The following is a 24,214-nucleotide window of genomic DNA, read 5'->3' on the forward strand; positions in this document are numbered from 1 at the left end:
TGACGCCTGGCCGAAAATTTTCAAAGTCCCATGCTGGCCAGAATTTTTTCTAAGTCTGATGCCTGCCTGAAATATTTCAAAGTCCCATGCTGGCCAGAATTTTTCTAAGTCTGACGCCTGGTCGAAAATTTTCAAAGTCCCATGCTGGCCAGAATTTTTTTGAAGTCTGACGCCTGGCTGAAAATTTTCAAAGTCCCATGCTGGCCAGAATTTTTTCTAAGTCTGACGCCTGGTCGAAAATTTTCAAAGTCCCATGCTGGCCAGAATTTTTTCTAAGTCTGATGCCTGCCTGAAATATTTCAAAGTCCCATGCTGGCCAGAATTTTTCTAAGTCTGACGCCTGGTCGAAAATTTTCAAAGTCCCATGCTGGCCAGAATTTTTTTGAAGTCTGACGCCTGGCTGAAAATTTTCAAAGTCCCATGCTGGCCAGAATTTTTTCTAAGTCTGACGCCTGGTCGAAAATTTTCAAAGTCCCATGCTGGCCAGAATTTTTTCTAAGTCTGACGCCTGGTCGAAAATTTTCAAAGTCCCATGCTGGCCAGAATTTTTTCTAAGTCTGAAGCCTGGCCGAAAATGTTCAAAGTCTGATGCCTGCCTGAAATATTTCAAAGTCCCATGCTGGCCAGAATTTTTTCTAAGTCTGACGCCTGGCCGAAAATTTTCAAAGTCTGACGCCTGCCTGAATTTTTTCAAAGTCCCACACCATTCATTTCAATAGCCTGGGTTACCAGGGTTGCAGTACCGCGGGCCACCATCGGGGGGCGCTGCAGATAGGGCACCCGGTTCCCTATCTGGGCACCTTTCCACCCAAACCGCAAAATGGAGTTGTCACGATTTCAGAAGGGAGCAATTTCAGACGTGACACCTCCAGGGCTGAACAAGGGAGGCTCGCCAGACTTATGTCCGACAAAGAGGAGTGTTGGGGCGGCCTCCTCGGGCAGACGACCCGCTCTCTGGCCTGGTTGTCAGATTTTTTCAAAGTCTGATGCCTGCCCGAAAATTTTCAAAGTCCCACGCTGGCCAGAATTTTTTCTAAGTCTGACGCCTGGTCGAAAATTTTCAAAGTCCAACGCTGGCCAGAATTTTTTCTAAGTCTGACGCCTGGCCGAAAATTTTCAAAGTCCCATGCTGGCCAGAATTTTTTCTAAGTCTGACGCCTGGCTGAAAATGTTCAAAGTCCCATGTTGGCCAGAATTTTTTCTAAGTCTGATGCCTGCCTGAAATATTTCAAAGTCTCATGCTGGCCAGAATTTTTTCTAAGTCTGACGCCTGGCCGAAAATTTTCAAAGTCCCATGCTGGCCAGAATTTTTTCTAAGTCTGACGCCTGGCCGAAAATGTTCAAAGTCCCATGCTGGCCAGAATTTTTTCTAAGTCTGACGCCTGCCTGAAATATTTCAAAGTCCCATGCTGGCCAGAATTTTTTCTAAGTCTGACGCCTGGCTGAAAATTTTCAAAGTCCCATGCTGGCCAGAATTTTTTCTAAGTCTGACGCCTGGTCGAAAATTTTCAAAGTCCCATGCTGGCCAGAATTTTTTCTAAGTCTGACGCCTGGTCGAAAATTTTCAAAGTCCCATGCTGGCCAGAATTTTTTCTAAGTCTGAAGCCTGGCCGAAAATGTTCAAAGTCTGATGCCTGCCTGAAATATTTCAAAGTCCCATGCTGGCAAGAATTTTTTCTAAGTCTGATGCCTGCCTGAAATATTTCAAAGTCCCATGCTGGCCAGAATTTTTTCTAAGTCTGACGCCTGGCCGAAAATGTTCAGTCTGATGCCTGCCTGAAATATTTCAAAGTCCCATGCTGGCCAGAATTTTTTTCTAAGTCTGACGCCTGGCCGAAAATTTTCAAAGTCCCATGCTGGCCAGAATTTTTTCTAAGTCTGACGCCTGGCTGAAAATTTTCAAAGTCCCATGCTGGCCAGAATTTTTCTAAGTCTGACGCCTGGTCGAAAATTTTCAAAGTCCCATGCTGGCCAGAATTTTTTTGAAGTCTGACGCCTGGCTGAAAATTTTCAAAGTCCCATGCTGGCCAGAATTTTTTCTAAGTCTGACGCCTGGTCGAAAATTTTCAAAGTCCCATGCTGGCCAGAATTTTTTCTAAGTCTGACGCCTGGTCGAAAATTTTCAAAGTCCCATGCTGGCCAGAATTTTTTCTAAGTCTGAAGCCTGGCCGAAAATGTTCAAAGTCTGATGCCTGCCTGAAATATTTCAAAGTCCCATGCTGGCCAGAATTTTTTCTAAGTCTGATGCCTGGCCGAAAATTTTCAAAGTCTGACGCCTGCCTGAATTTTTTCAAAGTCCCACACCATTCATTTCAATAGCCTGGGTTACCAGGGTTGCAGTACCGCGGGCCACCATCGGGGGGCGCTGCAGATAGGGCACCCGGTTCCCTATCTGGGCACCTTTCCACCCAAACCGCAAAATGGAGTTGTCACGATTTCAGAAGGGAGCAATTTCAGACGTGACACCTCCAGGGCTGAACAAGGGAGGCTCGCCAGACTTATGTCCGACAAAGAGGAGTGTTGGGGCGGCCTCCTCGGGCAGACGACCCGCTCTCTGGCCTGGTTGTCAGATTTTTTCAAAGTCTGATGCCTGCCCGAAAATTTTCAAAGTCCCACGCTGGCCAGAATTTTTTCTAAGTCTGACGCCTGGTCGAAAATTTTCAAAGTCCAACGCTGGCCAGAATTTTTTCTAAGTCTGACGCCTGGCCGAAAATTTTCAAAGTCCCATGCTGGCCAGAATTTTTTCTAAGTCTGACGCCTGGCTGAAAATGTTCAAAGTCCCATGTTGGCCAGAATTTTTTCTAAGTCTGATGCCTACCTGAAATATTTCAAAGTCTCATGCTGGCCAGAATTTTTTCTAAGTCTGACGCCTGGCCGAAAATTTTCAAAGTCCCATGCTGGCCAGAATTTTTTCTAAGTCTGATGCCTGGCCGAAAATGTTCAAAGTCCCATGCTGGCCAGAATTTTTTCTAAGTCTGACGCCTGCCTGAAATATTTCAAAGTCCCATGCTGGCCAGAATTTTTTCTAAGTCTGACGCCTGGCTGAAAATTTTCAAAGTCCCATGCTGGCCAGAATTTTTTCTAAGTCTGATGCCTGCCTGAAATATTTCAAAGTCCCATGCTGGCCAGAATTTTTTCTAAGTCTGACGCCTGGCCGAAAATGTTCAGTCTGATGCCTGCCTGAAATATTTCAAAGTCCCATGCTGGCCAGAATTTTTTCTAAGTCTGACGCCTGGTCGAAAATTTTCAAAGTCCCATGCTGGCCAGAATTTTTTCTAAGTCTGATGCCTGCCTGAAATATTTCAAAGTCCCATGCTGGCCAGAATTTTTTCTAAGTCTGACGCCTGGCTGAAAATTTTCAAAGTCCCATGCTGGCCAGAATTTTTTCTAAGTCTGATGCCTGCCTGAAATATTTCAAAGTCCCATGCTGGCCAGAATTTTTTCTAAGTCTGACGCCTGGCCGAAAATTTTCAAAGTCCCATGCTGGCCAGAATTTTTTCTAAGTCTGATGCCTGCCTGAAATATTTCAAAGTCCCATGCTGGCCAGAATTTTTTCTAAGTCTGACGCCTGGCTGAAAATTTTCAAAGTCCCATGCTGGCCAGAATTTTTTCTAAGTCTGACGCCTGGCCGAAAATGTTCAGTCTGATGCCTGCCTGAAATATTTCAAAGTCCCATGCTGGCCAGAATTTTTTTCTAAGTCTGACGCCTGGCCGAAAATTTTCAAAGTCCCATGCTGGCCAGAATTTTTTCTAAGTCTGACGCCTGGCTGAAAATTTTCAAAGTCCCATGCTGGCCAGAATTTTTCTAAGTCTGACGCCTGGTCGAAAATTTTCAAAGTCCCATGCTGGCCAGAATTTTTTTGAAGTCTGACGCCTGGCTGAAAATTTTCAAAGTCCCATGCTGGCCAGAATTTTTTCTAAGTCTGACGCCTGGTCGAAAATTTTCAAAGTCCCATGCTGGCCAGAATTTTTTCTAAGTCTGACGCCTGGTCGAAAATTTTCAAAGTCCCATGCTGGCCAGAATTTTTTCTAAGTCTGAAGCCTGGCCGAAAATGTTCAAAGTCTGATGCCTGCCTGAAATATTTCAAAGTCCCATGCTGGCCAGAATTTTTTCTAAGTCTGACGCCTGGCCGAAAATTTTCAAAGTCTGACGCCTGCCTGAATTTTTTCAAAGTCCCACACCATTCATTTCAATAGCCTGGGTTACCAGGGTTGCAGTACCGCGGGCCACCATCGGGGGGCGCTGCAGATAGGGCACCCGGTTCCCTATCTGGGCACCTTTCCACCCAAACCGCAAAATGGAGTTGTCACGATTTCAGAAGGGAGCAATTTCAGACGTGACACCTCCAGGGCTGAACAAGGGAGGCTCGCCAGACTTATGTCCGACAAAGAGGAGTGTTGGGGCGGCCTCCTCGGGCAGACGACCCGCTCTCTGGCCTGGTTGTCAGATTTTTTCAAAGTCTGATGCCTGCCCGAAAATTTTCAAAGTCCCATGCTGGCCAGAATTTTTTCTAAGTCTGACGCCTGGCTGAAAATTTTCAAAGTCCCATGCTGGCCAGAATTTTTTCTAAGTCTGATGCCTGCCTGAAATATTTCAAAGTCCCATGCTGGCCAGAATTTTTTCTAAGTCTGACGCCTGGTCGAAAATTTTCAAAGTCCCATGCTGGCCAGAATTTTTTCGAAGTCTGACGCCTGGCTGAAAATTTTCAAAGTCCCATGCTGGCCAGAATTTTTTCTAAGTCTGACGCCTGGTCGAAAATTTTCAAAGTCCCATGCTGGCCAGAATTTTTTCTAAGTCTGACGCCTGGTCGAAAATTTTCAAAGTCCCATGCTGGCCAGAATTTTTTCTAAGTCTGAAGCCTGGCCGAAAATGTTCAAAGTCTGATGCCTGCCTGAAATATTTCAAAGTCCCATGCTGGCAAGAATTTTTTCTAAGTCTGATGCCTGCCTGAAATATTTCAAAGTCCCATGCTGGCCAGAATTTTTTCTAAGTCTGACGCCTGGCCGAAAATGTTCAGTCTGATGCCTGCCTGAAATATTTCAAAGTCCCATGCTGGCCAGAATTTTTTTCTAAGTCTGACGCCTGGCCGAAAATTTTCAAAGTCCCATGCTGGCCAGAATTTTTTCTAAGTCTGATGCCTGCCTGAAATATTTCAAAGTCCCATGCTGGCCAGAATTTTTTCTAAGTCTGACGCCTGGCCGAAAATGTTCAGTCTGATGCCTGCCTGAAATATTTCAAAGTCCCATGCTGGCCAGAATTTTTTCTAAGTCTGACGCCTGGCTGAAAATTTTCAAAGTCCCATGCTGGCCAGAATTTTTTCTAAGTCTGATGCCTGCCTGAAATATTTCAAAGTCCCATGCTGGCCAGAATTTTTCTAAGTCTGACGCCTGGTCGAAAATTTTCAAAGTCCCATGCTGGCCAGAATTTTTTTGAAGTCTGACGCCTGGCCGAAAATTTTCAAAGTCCCATGCTGGCCAGAATTTTTTCTAAGTCTGATGCCTGCCTGAAATATTTCAAAGTCCCATGCTGGCCAGAATTTTTTCTAAGTCTGACGCCTGGCTGAAATATTTCAAAGTCCCATGCTGGCCAGAATTTTTTCTAAGTCTGACGCCTGGCCGAAAATGTTCAAAGTCTGACGCCTGCCTGAATTTTTTCAAAGTCCCACACCATTCATTTCAATAGCCTGGGTTACCAGGGTTGCAGTACCGCGGGCCACCATCGGGGGGCGCTGCAGATAGGGCACCCGGTTCCCTATCTGGGCACCTTTCCACCCAAACCGCAAAATGGAGTTGTCACGATTTCAGAAGGGAGCAATTTCAGACGTGACACCTCCAGGGCTGAACAAGGGAGGCTCGCCAGACTTATGTCCGACAAAGAGGAGTGTTGGGGCGGCCTCCTCGGGCAGACGACCCGCTCTCTGGCCTGGTTGTCAGATTTTTTCAAAGTCTGATGCCTGCCCGAAAATTTTCAAAGTCCCATGTTGGCCAGAATTTTTTCTAAGTCTGATGCCTGCCTGAAATATTTCAAAGTCCCATGCTGGCCAGAATTTTTTCTAAGTCTGATGCCTGCCTGAAATATTTCAAAGTCCCATGCTGGCCAGAATTTTTTCTAAGTCTGACGCCTGGCCGAAAATTTTCAAAGTCTGACGCCTGCCTGAAATATTTCAAAGTCCCATGCTGGCCAGAATTTTTTCTAAGTCTGACGCCTGGCCGAAAATGTTCAAAGTCCCATGCTGGCCAGAATTTTTTCTAAGTCTGATGCCTGCCTGAAATATTTCAAAGTCCCATGCTGGCCAGAATTTTTTCTAAGTCTGACGCCTGGCCGAAAATTTTCAAAGTCCCATGCTGGCCAGAATTTTTTCTAAGTCTGACGCCTGCCTGAAAATTTTCAAAGTCCCATGCTGGCCAGAATTTTTTCTAAGTCTGACGCCTGGCCGAAAATTTTCAAAGTCTGACGCCTGCCTGAAATATTTCAAAGTCCCATGCTGGCCAGAATTTTTTCTAAGTCTAACGCCTGGTCGAAAATTTTCAAAGTCCCATGCTGGCCAGAATTTTTCCTAAGTCTGACGCCTGGCCGAAAATTTTCAAAGTCCCATGCTGGCCAGAATTTTTTCTAAGTCTGATGCCTGCCTGAATTTTTTCAAAGTCCCACACCATTCATTTCAATAGCCTGGGTTACCAGGGTTGCAGTACCGCGGGCCACCATCGGGGGGCGCTGCAGATAGGGCACCCGGTTCCCTATCTGGGCACCTTTCCACCCAAACCGCAAAATGGAGTTGTCACGATTTCAGAAGGGAGCAATTTCAGACGTGACACCTCCAGGGCTGAACAAGGGAGGCTCGCCAGACTTATGTCCGACAAAGAGGAGTGTTGGGGCGGCCTCCTCGGGCAGACGACCCGCTCTCTGGCCTGGTTGTCAGATTTTTTCAAAGTCTGATGCCTGCCCGAAAATTTTCAAAGTCCCACGCTGGCCAGAATTTTTTCTAAGTCTGACGCCTGGTCGAAAATTTTCAAAGTCCCATGCTGGCCAGAATTTTTTCTAAGTCTGACGCCTGGTCGAAAATTTTCAAAGTCCCATGCTGGCCAGAATTTTTTCTAAGTCTGACGCCTGGCCGAAAATTTTCAAAATCTGAAAATGTTCAAAGTCTGATGCCTGCCTGAAATATTTCAAAGTCCCATGCTGGCCAGAATTTTTTCTAAGTCTGATGCCTGGCCGAAAATTTTCAAAGTCTGACGCCTGCCTGAAATATTTCAAAGTCCCATGCTGGCCAGAATTTTTTCTAAGTCTGACGCCTGGCCGAAAATTTTCAAAGTCCCATGCTGGCCAGAATTTTTTCTAAGTCTGATGCCTGCCTGAAATATTTCAAAGTCCCATGCTGGCCAGAATTTTTTCTAAGTCTGACGCCTGGCCGAAAATGTTCAGTCTGATGCCTGCCTGAAATATTTCAAAGTCCCATGCTGGCCAGAATTTTTTCTAAGTCTGATGCCTGCCTGAAATATTTAAAAGTCCCATGCTGGCCAGAATTTTTTCTAAGTCTGACGCCTGGTCGAAAGTTTTCAAAGTCCCATGCTGGCCAGAATTTTTTCTAAGTCTGACGCCTGGTCGAAAATTTTCAAAGTCCCATGCTGGCCAGAATTTTTTCTAAGTCTGACGCCTGGCCGAAAATGTTCAAAGTCTGACGCCTGCCTGAATTTTTTCAAAGTCCCACACCATTCATTTCAATAGCCTGGGTTACCAGGGTTGCAGTACCGCGGGCCACCATCGGGGGGCGCTGCAGATAGGGCACCCGGTTCCCTATCTGGGCACCTTTCCACCCAAACCGCAAAATGGAGTTGTCACGATTTCAGAAGGGAGCAATTTCAGACGTGACACCTCCAGGGCTGAACAAGGGAGGCTCGCCAGACTTATGTCCGACAAAGAGGAGTGTTGGGGCGGCCTCCTCGGGCAGACGACCCGCTCTCTGGCCTGGTTGTCAGATTTTTTCAAAGTCTGATGCCTGCCCGAAAATTTTCAAAGTCCCACGCTGGCCAGAATTTTTTCTAAGTCTGACGCCTGGTCGAAAATTTTCAAAGTCCCATGCTGGCCAGAATTTTTTCTAAGTCTGACGCCTGGTCGAAAATTTTCAAAGTCCCATGCTGGCCAGAATTTTTTCTAAGTCTGACGCCTGGCCGAAAATTTTCAAAATCTGAAAATGTTCAAAGTCTGATGCCTGCCTGAAATATTTCAAAGTCCCATGCTGGCCAGAATTTTTTCTAAGTCTGACGCCTGGGCGAAAATTTTCAAAGTCCCATGCTGGCCAGAATTTTTTCAAAGTCCCAAGCAGGCCAGAATTTTTTCTAAGTCTGACGCTTGGCCAAAAATTTTCAAAGTCCCATGCTGGCCAGAATTTTTTCTAAGTCTGATGCCTGCCTGAAATATTTCAAAGTCCCAAGCAGGCCAGAATTTTTTCTAAGTCTGACGCTTGGCCCAAAATTTTCAAAGTCCCATGCTGGCCAGAATTTTTTCTAAGTCTGACGCCTGGGCGAAAATTTTCAAAGTCCCATGCTGGCCAGAATTTTTTCTAAGTCTGACGCTTGGCCAAAGATTTTCAAAGTCCCATGCTGGTCAGAATTTTTTCAAAGTCCCATGCTGGCCAGAATTTTTTTCTAAGTCTGACGCCTGGCCGAAAATTTTCAAAGTCCCATGCTGGCCAGAATTCTTTCTAAGTCTGACGCTTGGCCAAAAATTTTCAAAGTCCCATGCTGGCCAGAATTTTTTCTAAGTTTGGTGCCTGGCCAGAATTTTCAAAGTCCCATGCTGGCCAGAATTTTTTCAAAGTCTGGTGCCTGGCCAGAATTTTTTCTAAGTCTGACGCCTGCCTGAAATATTTCAAAGTCCCATGCAGGCAAGAGTTTTTTCAAAGTCCCATGCTTGCCAGAATTTTTTCAAAGTCCCATGCTGGCCAGAATTTTTTCTAAGTCTGACGCCTGGGCGAAAATTTTCAAAGTCCCATGCTGGCCAGAATTTTTTCTAAGTCTGACGCCTCTCCGAAAATTTTCAGTCTGATGCTGGCCAGAATTTTTTCTAAGTCTGACGCCTCTCCGAAAATTTTCAAAGTTCCATGCAGGCCAGAATTTTTTCTAAGTCCCATGCTGTCCAGAATTTTTTCAAAGTCCCATGCTGGCCAGAATTTTTTCAAAGTCCCATGCTTGCCAGAATTTTTTCAAAATCCCAAGCAGGCCAGAATTTTTTCTAAGTCTGACGCTTGGCCAAAAATTTTCAAAGTCCCATGCTGGCCAGAATTTTTTCTAAGTCTGATGCCTGCCTGAAATATTTCAAAGTCCCATGCTGGCCAGAATTTTTTCAAAGTCCCAAGCAGGCCAGAATTTTTTCTAAGTCTGATGCTTGGCCGAAAATTTTCAAAGTCCCATGCTGGCCAGAATTTTTTCAAAGTCCCATGCTGGCCAGAATTTTTTCTAAGTCTGACGCCTGGCCGAAAATTTTCAAAGTCCCATGCTGGCCAGAATTTTTTCTAAGTCTGACGCCTGGCCGAAAATTTTCAAAGTCCCATGCTGGCCAGAATTTTTTCTAAGTCTGATGCCTGCCTGAAATATTTCAAAGTCCCATGCTGGCCAGAATTTTTTCTAAGTCTGACGCCTGCCTGAAATATTTCAAAGTCCCATGCTGGCCAGAATTTTTTCTAAGTCTGACGCCTGGTCGAAAATTTTCAAAGTCCCATGCTGGCCAGAATTTTTTTGAAGTCTGACGCCTGGCCGAAAATTTTCAAAGTCCCATGCTGGCCAGAATTTTTTCTAAGTCTGATGCCTGCCTGAAATATTTCAAAGTCCCATGCTGGCCAGAATTTTTTCTAAGTCTGACGCCTGGCTGAAATATTTCAAAGTCCCATGCTGGCCAGAATTTTTTCTAAGTCTGACGCCTGGCCGAAAATGTTCAAAGTCTGACGCCTGCCTGAATTTTTTCAAAGTCCCACACCATTCATTTCAATAGCCTGGGTTACCAGGGTTGCAGTACCGCGGGCCACCATCGGGGGGCGCTGCAGATAGGGCACCCGGTTCCCTATCTGGGCACCTTTCCACCCAAACCGCAAAATGGAGTTGTCACGATTTCAGAAGGGAGCAATTTCAGACGTGACACCTCCAGGGCTGAACAAGGGAGGCTCGCCAGACTTATGTCCGACAAAGAGGAGTGTTGGGGCGGCCTCCTCGGGCAGACGACCCGCTCTCTGGCCTGGTTGTCAGATTTTTTCAAAGTCTGATGCCTGCCCGAAAATTTTCAAAGTCCCATGTTGGCCAGAATTTTTTCTAAGTCTGATGCCTGCCTGAAATATTTCAAAGTCCCATGCTGGCCAGAATTTTTTCTAAGTCTGATGCCTGCCTGAAATATTTCAAAGTCCCATGCTGGCCAGAATTTTTTCTAAGTCTGACGCCTGGCCGAAAATTTTCAAAGTCTGACGCCTGCCTGAAATATTTCAAAGTCCCATGCTGGCCAGAATTTTTTCTAAGTCTGACGCCTGGCCGAAAATGTTCAAAGTCCCATGCTGGCCAGAATTTTTTCTAAGTCTGATGCCTGCCTGAAATATTTCAAAGTCCCATGCTGGCCAGAATTTTTTCTAAGTCTGACGCCTGGCCGAAAATTTTCAAAGTCCCATGCTGGCCAGAATTTTTTCTAAGTCTGACGCCTGCCTGAAAATTTTCAAAGTCCCATGCTGGCCAGAATTTTTTCTAAGTCTGACGCCTGGCCGAAAATTTTCAAAGTCTGACGCCTGCCTGAAATATTTCAAAGTCCCATGCTGGCCAGAATTTTTTCTAAGTCTAACGCCTGGTCGAAAATTTTCAAAGTCCCATGCTGGCCAGAATTTTTCCTAAGTCTGACGCCTGGCCGAAAATTTTCAAAGTCCCATGCTGGCCAGAATTTTTTCTAAGTCTGATGCCTGCCTGAATTTTTTCAAAGTCCCACACCATTCATTTCAATAGCCTGGGTTACCAGGGTTGCAGTACCGCGGGCCACCATCGGGGGGCGCTGCAGATAGGGCACCCGGTTCCCTATCTGGGCACCTTTCCACCCAAACCGCAAAATGGAGTTGTCACGATTTCAGAAGGGAGCAATTTCAGACGTGACACCTCCAGGGCTGAACAAGGGAGGCTCGCCAGACTTATGTCCGACAAAGAGGAGTGTTGGGGCGGCCTCCTCGGGCAGACGACCCGCTCTCTGGCCTGGTTGTCAGATTTTTTCAAAGTCTGATGCCTGCCCGAAAATTTTCAAAGTCCCACGCTGGCCAGAATTTTTTCTAAGTCTGACGCCTGGTCGAAAATTTTCAAAGTCCCATGCTGGCCAGAATTTTTTCTAAGTCTGACGCCTGGTCGAAAATTTTCAAAGTCCCATGCTGGCCAGAATTTTTTCTAAGTCTGACGCCTGGCCGAAAATTTTCAAAATCTGAAAATGTTCAAAGTCTGATGCCTGCCTGAAATATTTCAAAGTCCCATGCTGGCCAGAATTTTTTCTAAGTCTGATGCCTGGCCGAAAATTTTCAAAGTCTGACGCCTGCCTGAAATATTTCAAAGTCCCATGCTGGCCAGAATTTTTTCTAAGTCTGACGCCTGGCCGAAAATTTTCAAAGTCCCATGCTGGCCAGAATTTTTTCTAAGTCTGATGCCTGCCTGAAATATTTCAAAGTCCCATGCTGGCCAGAATTTTTTCTAAGTCTGACGCCTGGCCGAAAATGTTCAGTCTGATGCCTGCCTGAAATATTTCAAAGTCCCATGCTGGCCAGAATTTTTTCTAAGTCTGATGCCTGCCTGAAATATTTAAAAGTCCCATGCTGGCCAGAATTTTTTCTAAGTCTGACGCCTGGTCGAAAGTTTTCAAAGTCCCATGCTGGCCAGAATTTTTTCTAAGTCTGACGCCTGGTCGAAAATTTTCAAAGTCCCATGCTGGCCAGAATTTTTTCTAAGTCTGACGCCTGGCCGAAAATGTTCAAAGTCTGACGCCTGCCTGAATTTTTTCAAAGTCCCACACCATTCATTTCAATAGCCTGGGTTACCAGGGTTGCAGTACCGCGGGCCACCATCGGGGGGCGCTGCAGATAGGGCACCCGGTTCCCTATCTGGGCACCTTTCCACCCAAACCGCAAAATGGAGTTGTCACGATTTCAGAAGGGAGCAATTTCAGACGTGACACCTCCAGGGCTGAACAAGGGAGGCTCGCCAGACTTATGTCCGACAAAGAGGAGTGTTGGGGCGGCCTCCTCGGGCAGACGACCCGCTCTCTGGCCTGGTTGTCAGATTTTTTCAAAGTCTGATGCCTGCCCGAAAATTTTCAAAGTCCCACGCTGGCCAGAATTTTTTCTAAGTCTGACGCCTGGTCGAAAATTTTCAAAGTCCCATGCTGGCCAGAATTTTTTCTAAGTCTGACGCCTGGTCGAAAATTTTCAAAGTCCCATGCTGGCCAGAATTTTTTCTAAGTCTGACGCCTGGCCGAAAATTTTCAAAATCTGAAAATGTTCAAAGTCTGATGCCTGCCTGAAATATTTCAAAGTCCCATGCTGGCCAGAATTTTTTCTAAGTCTGACGCCTGGGCGAAAATTTTCAAAGTCCCATGCTGGCCAGAATTTTTTCAAAGTCCCAAGCAGGCCAGAATTTTTTCTAAGTCTGACGCTTGGCCAAAAATTTTCAAAGTCCCATGCTGGCCAGAATTTTTTCTAAGTCTGATGCCTGCCTGAAATATTTCAAAGTCCCAAGCAGGCCAGAATTTTTTCTAAGTCTGACGCTTGGCCCAAAATTTTCAAAGTCCCATGCTGGCCAGAATTTTTTCTAAGTCTGACGCCTGGGCGAAAATTTTCAAAGTCCCATGCTGGCCAGAATTTTTTCTAAGTCTGACGCTTGGCCAAAGATTTTCAAAGTCCCATGCTGGTCAGAATTTTTTCAAAGTCCCATGCTGGCCAGAATTTTTTTCTAAGTCTGACGCCTGGCCGAAAATTTTCAAAGTCCCATGCTGGCCAGAATTCTTTCTAAGTCTGACGCTTGGCCAAAAATTTTCAAAGTCCCATGCTGGCCAGAATTTTTTCTAAGTTTGGTGCCTGGCCAGAATTTTCAAAGTCCCATGCTGGCCAGAATTTTTTCAAAGTCTGGTGCCTGGCCAGAATTTTTTCTAAGTCTGACGCCTGCCTGAAATATTTCAAAGTCCCATGCAGGCAAGAGTTTTTTCAAAGTCCCATGCTTGCCAGAATTTTTTCAAAGTCCCATGCTGGCCAGAATTTTTTCTAAGTCTGACGCCTGGGCGAAAATTTTCAAAGTCCCATGCTGGCCAGAATTTTTTCTAAGTCTGACGCCTCTCCGAAAATTTTCAGTCTGATGCTGGCCAGAATTTTTTCTAAGTCTGACGCCTCTCCGAAAATTTTCAAAGTTCCATGCAGGCCAGAATTTTTTCTAAGTCCCATGCTGTCCAGAATTTTTTCAAAGTCCCATGCTGGCCAGAATTTTTTCAAAGTCCCATGCTTGCCAGAATTTTTTCAAAATCCCAAGCAGGCCAGAATTTTTTCTAAGTCTGACGCTTGGCCAAAAATTTTCAAAGTCCCATGCTGGCCAGAATTTTTTCTAAGTCTGATGCCTGCCTGAAATATTTCAAAGTCCCATGCTGGCCAGAATTTTTTCAAAGTCCCAAGCAGGCCAGAATTTTTTCTAAGTCTGATGCTTGGCCGAAAATTTTCAAAGTCCCATGCTGGCCAGAATTTTTTCAAAGTCCCATGCTGGCCAGAATTTTTTCTAAGTCTGACGCCTGGCCGAAAATTTTCAAAGTCCCATGCTGGCCAGAATTTTTTCTAAGTCTGACGCCTGGCCGAAAATTTTCAAAGTCCCATGCTGGCCAGAATTTTTTCTAAGTCTGATGCCTGCCTGAAATATTTCAAAGTCCCATGCTGGCCAGAATTTTTTCTAAGTCTGACGCCTGCCTGAAATATTTCAAAGTCCCATGCTGGCCAGAATTTTTTCTAAGTCTGATGCCTGGCTGAAAATTTTCAGTCTGACAACTGCATGAATTTTTTCAAAGTCCCAAACCATTCATTTCAATAGCCTGGGTTACCAGGGTTGCAGTACCGCCGGCCACCATCGGGAGGCGCTGCAGATAGGGCACCCGGTTCCCTATCTGGGGGCCTTTCCACCCAAACCGCAAAATGGAGTTGTCACGATTTCAGAAGGGAGCAATTTCAGACGTGACACCTCCAGGGCTGAACAAGGGAGGCTCACCAGACTTATGTCCGACAAAGAGGAGTGTTGGGGCGGCCTCCTCGGGCAGACGACGCGCTCTCTGGCCTGGTTGTCAGATTTTTTAAAAGTCTGACGCCTGCCCGAAATATTTCAAAGTCTCACGACTGCCCGAAATTTTTCAAAGTCTGACGCCTGCCCGAAATATTTTAAAGTCCCACGCTGGCCAGAATTTTTTCTCAGTCTGATGCAAGCCTAAAATATTTCAAAATCTGAAAATTTTCTGTCAGGCATCAGACTTTTTCAGACTCCGACATCCGTCCCACTCTGTCCCACTCTGTGGGACGGATGTCCCTAATGTTACCTTTTACGCCTTTTACAAGCTGTCATTCTGCGTTTGGCCACCAGAGGTTGACTTTACAACGATAAACCCTGACTTCTGATTGATAGTCTATTCTATACAACTGTTTTTACTTCCTTTACAGCTCTCTTTTTCATGTACCTGCTCAATGTTGACCTCTCTATTTCTTTCATTTGCCACTGATCTGATGGACTTTCCACTCTTGACTTCATTGACTGCTCTTCAAACGGTGTCGAGCCCCAACTTGTTTTTCTCTTATAGGTTCTCGGCATGCAACCTCTTTCTTTGCTTCTCTATACTGATTAAAATATGACAAACGCCTAGATACAAGGGGTGGCTCAACTTACCCAGTGGCTCTTCTCCCCCCCAATAATGGTGAGGCTCTCAGTCGCCTTATTGAACAAATGTCATTCATGACATGATTTGTCCAAAGCTACTAGTGACACCTGAGCTCTCAACAGTGTGCCGGAGCAACTAACGGTTAGCCAGTTAGCACGCAGACATTAATTTGCGCAAAAAGGAGCCTTGAGTGAAGTGCAATCATGGATTCTAACTAGGGCTAGACCGGCCGATTATTGGTGCTAATATTGGCCATTTAGATGCATATCGGTATCTGCCTTTAAAAAAAAAATAAAAAAATAAAATTGCGACTATCGATAAAAGGTCCATTTGAAACCTTTTTAATCCCAGGGAACTATTTGCTTAAATTTTCAGTTAATTTTATATGAGATGATGCTGCACCTTATTGTTTTTGTTCGACATTAAAACAAAGACGTGAAAGTTTAAGATTTCAGGTGTTTTGAAATTTTGGAAAAAAATATTGTAAGTATTTACTTTAAGTTTTCATTTAACTTTTTAAAGACTAACTGATAACCTTGGGAGCTCCATGAACATTTTTTTTCTTTTAGAAATTTAAAATAAAGTCTGTTGTTTAATAATATAAAAAAAATCTACATTTTGAAAAATCTGAAAGATTGTTCAATAAACATGTTTTAAGACATTACAACATAGCCAATATTTTTTCCTCCCTTTTTACTGAAAATGAATATTGGTTATTGGCCTCCTCGACTACTAATAATCGGCATTAGTATCGGCTCTGGAAAAAAAAACATATATCTCTCATTCTGACAATATTCCATATCGCTGCAGCCCCAAACGAAACCTCCGTCTGCTTCTACTCAGCCCACATCCGAGCTCCAACCCACTGAGCCCGTTTACGTCCGCAGGTAAGTCCCAACAATATTACGCAAACTACACAGCAGACATCAAACATACGTAGACACGTTTTTTGGTGACCTTTGCCCTCCAGAGTTTCGAGGTCCTCCAGCAGCCCGCCCGAGCGCAGCGAGCGGGCGTTTGTGAGCATGTACTCCAAGGACGCGCTGACGTCGGAAGCATCCGAGCTTTGCTTCGAGGAAGTGCAGGCGCGGTTGGACTTTCAGAAGAGGCAGCAGCAACGGGAGGCCGAGGAGCGATTGGGATATAAATGCGGAGGTGAGGGGTCATCGTCTTCACTGTCACCGCCTCCGCCGGCGTCTGACCCATGTCCCGTTGCCGCACGTGAAGCGGAGCATTTGGAGCGGAAGGATGATGAGGCTATTTCCAGGCTTCGGCACCAAGTCCACGAGATGAGCAGGAAGGTGGTCATCAGCTCCACAATGGTGATGATGATGATGATGATGAAGAACTGTGCCGCCCGACTTGCTTTTTCTTTTCCCTCTGCTGGCATCCAAACGTCTGCTTTTGCTTCCCCAGGTATGCCATCAAGGGCCCCAAGAAGGCTGGAGTGAAACACAATGCCAGGAGAACCTCAATGGTGATTTGCATGTGCACTAAAAGTCATGTTGATCCTACCAAAACCCAGAGTTTGAGCTTTCATGTGTACGTGTTTATGCATGACAGCAACACAGCAAAACGTGCACGTTTCCCACATTACTCCCAGCAACTCTCTGAGGTCCCAGCATGCCACTGCCATGCCGTCACACGTGACACCATCGCCCACCGTCAACACGCGCCAGGCCCTGGGTGAGCACCTTTTCTTTGCCAGACAAACATAAACAAAAAAAAACAAAAAACTCTCCCAAAACATAGTCTTGTTTAGTTGACTTGAACAGGGCCACTTATGCGTGTGTGTTTCAGATGTGATCATGGGAATGTTTCACGCTGGCCGAGGAACCCTCGAGTGACACGTCAGCGGTTGTCACCAGCGGGAAGCCATCGGATGATGCATACGGTAAGCGCCTCCTGTCGCTTCACGCCATCGTCTATCAGATAGGATCACTTGGAGCAAAGGAAAGGAAGTCTTAGACTAAAAGATTTTGGTAACTTGATCTTTTGGATGTTTAATGTTTGGATGACGGAGTATAGAATATTTGACTATATTGGGATCCTCAATACAGCCTATGTTCTGTACTTCTTGTAATAAATGTTTTATATCTTCTGCTGTGGGATCACTGAATCATGATTTGAAATATGAACATGTCGTGAAAGTATACAACAGTGCTTATACTGGCCAGGAGTGTGTTTGATGTCCTCCATTCAAATGGTCATGATGATGGATGAAGGAATTCGTGATTATGTTATTCTCTGCTTCCATTCACAAGGAAATGTAGTATTATGCAATGATGTGTATACAGATCATTGGTAGTTCTGAGAATTATAGACCATGTCAAAGGAGAAGAGGCTGGAATGGCATTTTAATGTGAAATGTGGCATCTGAAATTTCGGGGTCACACTGTGAGTTCACTGCTCCCATGATAGGTTTAAATGAGCAAAAATGCTGTCCTTTTGACTTTGTTGCTAATGCTAATAGAACTGAAGACATCTGCAGCTCATGCTATTTCACACGTGTTTCGTAACGAAGCGTAAGATCATAAGAATAATATTTTTACTATCTTCATCTAGTGAACTGTGAGCTTCTCTGGTCAAATTTGTACTGACTGTGACTTTAATGGAAATACATGCTAAAACAAATGCATGCTAAAAAAAAAAAATATATATATATATATATATATATATGACACCTGACCATCCTGACGATAAAGAGGCCTGTAAAGTTAGATCAACACAACAGATGCACTGACTGGATAGTAAAATGTCCGGCAGTCATAGACAAACACTGACATCTAGCGTTGGAAATGGAAACCCTTTCAAAGTACAACTCCATTCCATGAATAAAGATTTTGTTTCCTCTGCTCAATACACTCCTCTGTGCTAATGAAAGTGAGCAGAAGCAAATATGTAGTGAGAATATAATTAGATGTAATCATGATGATGATGACAATATAATAAAATGACACATTTTGAATGTTTATTGGACTCTTTGGAGCTTTCAAATACTCCCGTGGTTGAAGCAATGACCATCCTGAGCATCTCTGTATAATTTGACAGTAATGTTGAACTTGCCACCACCTTTTTCCCCTCCAGACACTTTTGCTCCTCCTTTGATTTGCTGTGCAGCCTGCGGACAAGGATCCGAATTCATCCATGGTGGCAGAGAGCCGTTCCGAGAACAGAGATGCAGTGTACGAAGCGGCGCTCACAATCTTACATAATGTCAACACAATTAGCAACATTAACTTCCAAAGGGTTCAAGTAATTTCAAAGGCAGCAGGCCAAAGTGCCTGACTGATTTAAAAAAAAAAAAAAAAAAAAAAAAAAAAGCTTCATGAGGGCAAGAGGAGAATGAGAGACAGGAAGAGACAGATAAAGGCAAATTAATGTTTTTATCGAGGCAGTCTGTGTACGATAATATGTATTATTATTATTATTGTTATTATTGTTATTATTATTATTATTATTATTATTATTGTTACTATTATTATTATTATTATTATTATTATTATTATTATTATTATTATTATTATTATTATTATATTGGGGGGGGGGGGTAGAAGAATGCTATTGGCGTGTCAAAAAGAAAATCCCGAGTAAACTGGGGCAAAAAAAGCACAATATTAAAATATATATATTTTAAATAATAATAATGAATCCGCGAACTTGTGGGTGCCAAACTGAGTATGTATCTGGTCCAGTTTTAAATTGTAATATCAGCATTCAGCACTAGGTGGCAAACATGTCTTAAGTCACACCTACATTTTTCTACTGCCCATATTACAACATGAGTATGGCTAATATATAATGTTAAAGTTAATGCAAGGCAAACATTAAAAATTTTAGTTGACTTTTGTGAGGAAAAAAAATGCACAAAAGGAATTCCTACACTTGCTGTTCTTGAATGGTATTTTTTATGCAAGCCCCTTTGCACTGCGCGGAAAAAAAAATGCAGTTTGTGGTTATTTTGTTGTTTGCTTCAAACCCTTTGTTGTTGGGTTAAGATTTCATCATACATGATATGAAAAATTAAATATAGAGCACGTATTTTTAACATATGCACATATTTTGTCCACATCAAAAATGGCATATTTTTTTTTCATACATCTGGTAGATCTAACCAGATGTATAAATAATTAAAAAAAAAAATTCCATTTGTTCGAGTCCAACTATCGTAGCAGCAAAGTCAGCCGTTTCCATAGATGTCCAGCAGTGGACGCCAAACGTTTATTTTTGTGTGCCAAAATCAATCCCACAATCCCCACACACCGGCGGTGGATGCATTTGAATGGTTCAAAAAACTTCTGAGACGCTACCGGACGTTCAAGAAGAGTTGGCCTTTTACAGTGTAACCAGTTTTTCGCGTTTTGGACTCATAGACGTCAAGAAGAATACATGCCACCGGACAAAATGCCTCGGTTGGTGTTTGAATGCGTTGTTTGAATCTCGTTAGTGACTCGTAAGTGTTGTTTGTGATAAAGTTGAAAGGCTAATCGGTCAGTTAGCTCACGCTTAGCATCCTAGCTAAGTTGCGTATGTTTCCTGGCTAAGCTCATTGCTAGCAGCTGCAGTTGGCTAGCTGCAGACTTTTTAAGTTAGTTAATACGGCGATGGATGTTACAAAATGGAGTGTCGGAAATGTTACTTAAGTAGATACCGCCGTGTTGTTGTTGTTAGCGAGGCTGGTAGAAGTATTTTATGGTAAGGGGGACATCTGCTCAGGTAGTGAAGCTAATGCTAATACTAGCAGCGTTGTTTTCTTTAGGCGTGTTGTTTTTGTTTGGACTCCCCCCTAATCTGGGTTGTAATGACTTAAAGTAAACTAATGGAACTGAAACCCACAACTGTAAGTCTTTGATTTGATATGTGACGCATTCCACTGTACTTTCTTTCTCCTTTATAGTGTACCTAAATTCTGACAAGTGGTAAGCTTTTCTATCGGCAATTCTCTAAGGTCAAGAAGGAAAAAGTCCAATGGCCTCTAGTCATCTCTGCATCTTTCAAACACCATGAAGCAGGTATGGAGCGTGTCCGCTTGTAGCATGCCTTATTGTGTAAACAGTGTGGTTGTTTAGAAATTCCTGATGGCAGTGACATAGTGCATTGTAGTGCAGTGGTATTGTTGCGGTAGAGACGTGGCCATAGTGGCCTCATCCCCTATCCTTCTGTTTTTAGGTGGATATTAGAAATAAGGACGAATTAGATAAGAAAAGGTGAGTCTTTGATCCATGTCTATAGGGATGTGTCACACAGTTAACCTCCTTTAGTCACTGGACCTTTAAAACACTTCTTTATGTTCTTGTATTGACTTAATAGTTCCGCCGATGATGTCAAATGCAACATGTTTTCCCCTATTAGCAGAATCCAAGTACAGAGTCCGGGCAAGGAAAAGAGGACCTCGCTTTGCAAGAGGAAGAGTTCTCTATCCCTGGAGGTGGGCTTGAAGCTGCACCGTAAAATATCCAATGTTGGTCAAGCCCGTAACCCCGGCATGGCCAATAAAGAAAATGAGGTGACATGCTCGGGTGTGCGAGGCAATCACTACAAAGCTGACTGCAGGCCTACTGTGAACGCCGCAGAGGCCTCTAAGATGGCAGGGCCCAGCTCCAAGTACAGTGACTTTACTGAGGTCAGCATACAAGTTGACGCTTCAAGTTGAGACCTTGGTTTGTGCTTTACTAACACCCTTTTCTACATCCGTAGCTGTCGAAGGACCACGAAGCAGTGTCTCACATCCTCTTTGGAAGGAATCTTCGACTTAAAGTGGCCTTAACGCTATGGCGAAGAAATGCCATTGAATTAGTGACATATCTAATCAAGTACATTTTCTATTAATACTGCACGTTTTGTTATCACTTAATGTTCATTGAAAGCTTACACCTATGCTCTATAATCCACAGAATTCAAGACAAAGAAGTGCTGCTTGACCTGTTACCTGTCATAACAAACGAGTGAGTCTCTTCAAATGTCTCAGGAGTGGTAAATATGCTTTGCAATGGAAACCCGTAAGGTCACCTAATGGAAATAGAATTTGTTCAAGGCTCAAACATTCACCGTCACAAAGCCTTTACATAAAAGGGGCCTTGATTTACGACAGTCTCAACATGCAGAACATCATTTCGAGCTTAAGAACTGAGTGCGTGATGTAATACGATGACGCGTGGCATAGTTGATGTTTTTCCATGCAATTGTTTGATCTTCATGACCTAGTAATGTTTTGCATGCAAATATCTACAATAATGACAATTAAAGGTTATGTACAGCACAAAATTTTACCCAGTTACCGCAATACTTTTTCATATTTATAACCTAGAAGTGCTTTCATACAAATGTTTACTGTAAATTTGTATTAAATCACCATTGTTTTTTTCGAAAATACACCCCGAATGTTGTATAGATTTTCCCTTAAAGGGATCGTTCGGATTTTTTAACATGAATCTCAATTTGATCCTCACCTCCAGTGTGTGCGATCAGGACTGACTTACCCCTGACAGCGTTCTGTGACACGCGTTCTGGTCCGGTGTTAGACGAGAGGAAAATAGTCCAGCAAGCTGGCTGGGGTGTCGGAAATAACGCGTTTTTCTTCTAAAAACTATTTGTTTTCAAAAGCGTGATACATTTCCATCACAATACTCCTTTCCTGAAAAAAGTCAGACGCCATTACCGCCAGCCACTACTTTTCTGTTCGTTCGTATCACTGCGCTGCGCCCTGTAGACAGCGAATTGACGCACTGCTGCCAGCTGATCCTTCCACTAGAAGTTGTTTGCCTTTTCGAAGGCGGAAGTATCAGCTAGCTGGCTGCAGTGCGTCGGTTAGCCCTCTACAGGGCGGCGCGCAGTGATACGAAGGAACAGAAAAGTAGTGGCTGGCGGTAATGGCGTCTGACTTTTTTCAGGAAAGGAGTATTGTGATGGAAATGTATCGCGCTTTTGAAAACAAATAGTTTTTAGAAGAAAAACGCTTTATTTCCGAGACCCCAGCCAGCTTGCTGGACTATTTTCCTCTCATCCAACACCGGACCAGAACGCGTGTCACAGAACGCTGTCAGGGGTAAGTCAGTGCTGATCGCACACACTGGAGGTGAGGATCAAATTGAGATTCATGTTAAAAAATCCGAACGATCCCTTTAAGTTATGTGTCCCAAAAAACGGAGCCCAGTGCAGGCAATACAAGGAAAATAAACCGTTGCGCTAATGGGAGGGAAGCGCACTCTGCCTCCGACAGTACACAAAAACAACGGAACGTCCGCTTAATAACTACATCTTAAAATGGCTTACCTTAACCAGAATCCCATGTCACATTGTAACCAAAGGCACAATCCTGGTGTCTTTTAAATCCTTGTTATGGAAACCAAGTTGACGGTACTGTACTTCCGGCTGAGGTTCTTCTTCATCTTCTTTAGAAGACGTACTACTTAAACCTTGTTTTCTGTCATTGATCAACATTTTACTAATTTGATCTTCCTGTTTTGTTTTGTCAGCCTTCAAACTGAAACATCATGTTTTTCAATTGGATGCTGTGTTGACCTTGCGCCCCAAGTCAAAGTGATTCTTTCCAGTCAATACGAAGAGTAAGTTGTCCAAAAATCAGATCCTGTGGTACGTCATTGTTCTGAAACCATAACTGATCTTCTATTGTTAAAATGTAATTATGTTTTGTCCTTTTATTAGACAGGTAATTGTGGGTTTACACTGGGTTCAGGCTGTCATCAGGAAATGGTGGCCAGACCTTTCAAAGACAGAGAAAAGACTGCGGGACAGTTTGGACAACAGGTGGGGAGCTGCGTGTTGTTCGGGACATTAAACAGACACAGAGATTAGTCTGTTTGCATCTTTTCAACAATTACAAATACTGATGAACAGTAAAATTAAAGGCTACAAGGGTAGTGCGAGCTGTACTTGCTTCGTGTAACTGGTCACTAGATAAGACCAGCATGTGATTACACTGCTCCCGAAGTAGATTAAGGTTACTTCCAGAGAAAAAGGCCAAAGTCAACACATGTTGCTGATTTTGTTTTTCATTTATTCCTTCCAGAAACATTGTAGTCTTGAAGCAGCGTCTAAGAGACTTGTGGAAGGATGGGGCCAGGCTATGTCTGATTTCAGGTTCTACTGGAGACCTGGCAAAGGTGAGGAAAACTCATTATTGGGTACCTCTTTGTGTGTTGACCAAAATGTTAGTTGGCATTTATCAGACCAAGTAAAGCTGTTAATCTTATTTAGATGCTCAATTTCCAGCTTAGGGAATCTGTCCTCTACTGCTCATAGCTCCCCCTAACATTAACAAAACAGGACATTGTAGAAGCCTGTCAAATTGTTGATCTTGTCCAAAATAAATACATGTTGGAACAACCCACATCCTGTTGCTGTAGCGTGTGCATAGCCAGCTAGCTATTAAGCCGACACTTGCTAATCCACAATTTCACAGTTGCCAGATGGTTGATATTAGCAGTATTTTACATTAAGACAAGTGAACTAATGTTGTCCCTGGTCTGAAATGTTTTAGGCCATTGAGGCGTATGTCCTTCAGCTCCCCTGACTCTTGTCCATGTAGCACTCCGAGGATGATGTGACCACTACTGCCGGATGCCGGCTGTGTTGTTGTATGGATGATGACATCCGACATGCGGACTGGATCATGGTTTTGTTCATCAAAACCCTTAAACTGAAAATAAACTTGACACATCAAAACAACTCGTTATCGCTGGAGACACTTACACAGGGCTGGGAAGCACATTTCTGCAGCAGAAGCACAGCGAGTGACTGCTTCACATTGAAGTGGACCGTCTCAGGAAAGGGGGACCGCCGTTGAGACTGGATTATATGTTGCTCTATGTAGTGCCAACATAGTGGTCTCTCACTACATACACCATGTGTCGCCATGGAATGCAAATGCACTTGGATTCGTGAATGGCCCGCTGTTTGGATGTTTTGAACCTGCGTTCGTTGGAATCAGGAACTTGAAGTTGCATCAGTCTTAAGTTATGAGTGTGCATCTTGTGTCCTCCATGTGTGTCATTTGAACTTGATGTCAAGCCAAGTTATTCTTTTAATCTTTTAAATAAATTTGACAAAAACATTTTTCTTTTTATTGTAGGACTTCCAAAAATGTTCATAATATTTTCTATGCACCCCCACGAGTCTAAACGTGCTATATGACCACCGTTTTTTGTTGTTAAATCTATCTCAGTGGGTGGTCATTTTGTTGATCAGAATAACTTCAGAACGGTTGCAAAGAACATATTGTGAAGACATTTTTTTGGGGGGGGGGATTTTGACTTACCTTTGAAGTGTGTCGTCCAAAATGAAACATTCCCCAAA

The 24,214-nt window shown here is 43.8% G+C and overlaps 2 protein-coding genes across 5 annotated transcripts; both read left to right on the top strand.

The window, feature by feature from the left end:
• The first annotated feature begins 14,199 nt into the window (after nt 1-14,199).
• Nucleotides 14,200-18,328, top strand: LOC144010704 (uncharacterized). Of its 2 annotated transcripts, XM_077511138.1 has the most exons (8): nt 14,200-14,935; nt 15,710-15,786; nt 15,870-16,054; nt 16,127-16,221; nt 16,316-16,376; nt 16,463-16,585; nt 16,700-16,793; nt 17,987-18,328. In XM_077511138.1, exons 1-7 carry the CDS (start codon nt 14,933-14,935, stop codon nt 16,744-16,746), a joined length of 591 nt encoding a protein of 196 aa, XP_077367264.1. In that variant the 5' UTR covers nt 14,200-14,932; the 3' UTR covers nt 16,747-16,793; nt 17,987-18,328. The 2 variants fall into 2 exon arrangements, with proteins under 2 accessions (XP_077367264.1, XP_077367263.1); XM_077511137.1 differs by having other exon boundaries at nt 15,870-16,221.
• Nucleotides 18,329-19,117: 789 nt separating this feature from the next.
• On the top strand, nt 19,118-23,972 carry katnbl1 (katanin p80 subunit B-like 1). Of its 3 annotated transcripts, none has more exons than XM_077511340.1 (10): nt 19,118-19,311; nt 19,797-19,911; nt 20,069-20,106; nt 20,255-20,522; nt 20,597-20,712; nt 20,794-20,844; nt 22,375-22,464; nt 22,565-22,666; nt 22,929-23,022; nt 23,400-23,972. In XM_077511340.1, the coding sequence occupies exons 2-10, from the start codon at nt 19,903-19,905 to the stop codon at nt 23,430-23,432; spliced, it is 801 nt and encodes a 266-aa protein (XP_077367466.1). In that variant the 5' UTR covers nt 19,118-19,311; nt 19,797-19,902; the 3' UTR covers nt 23,433-23,972. The 3 variants fall into 3 exon arrangements, with proteins under 3 accessions (XP_077367466.1, XP_077367465.1, XP_077367464.1); XM_077511339.1 differs by having other exon boundaries at nt 19,121-19,352; nt 20,252-20,522; XM_077511338.1 differs by having other exon boundaries at nt 19,122-19,311; nt 20,252-20,522.
• Nucleotides 23,973-24,214: the final 242 nt, after the last annotated feature.

The sequence above is a fragment of the Festucalex cinctus genome, chromosome 21 (genome assembly GCF_051991245.1).
Source record: "Festucalex cinctus isolate MCC-2025b chromosome 21, RoL_Fcin_1.0, whole genome shotgun sequence".
Lineage (NCBI taxonomy): Eukaryota > Metazoa > Chordata > Actinopteri > Syngnathiformes > Syngnathidae > Festucalex > Festucalex cinctus.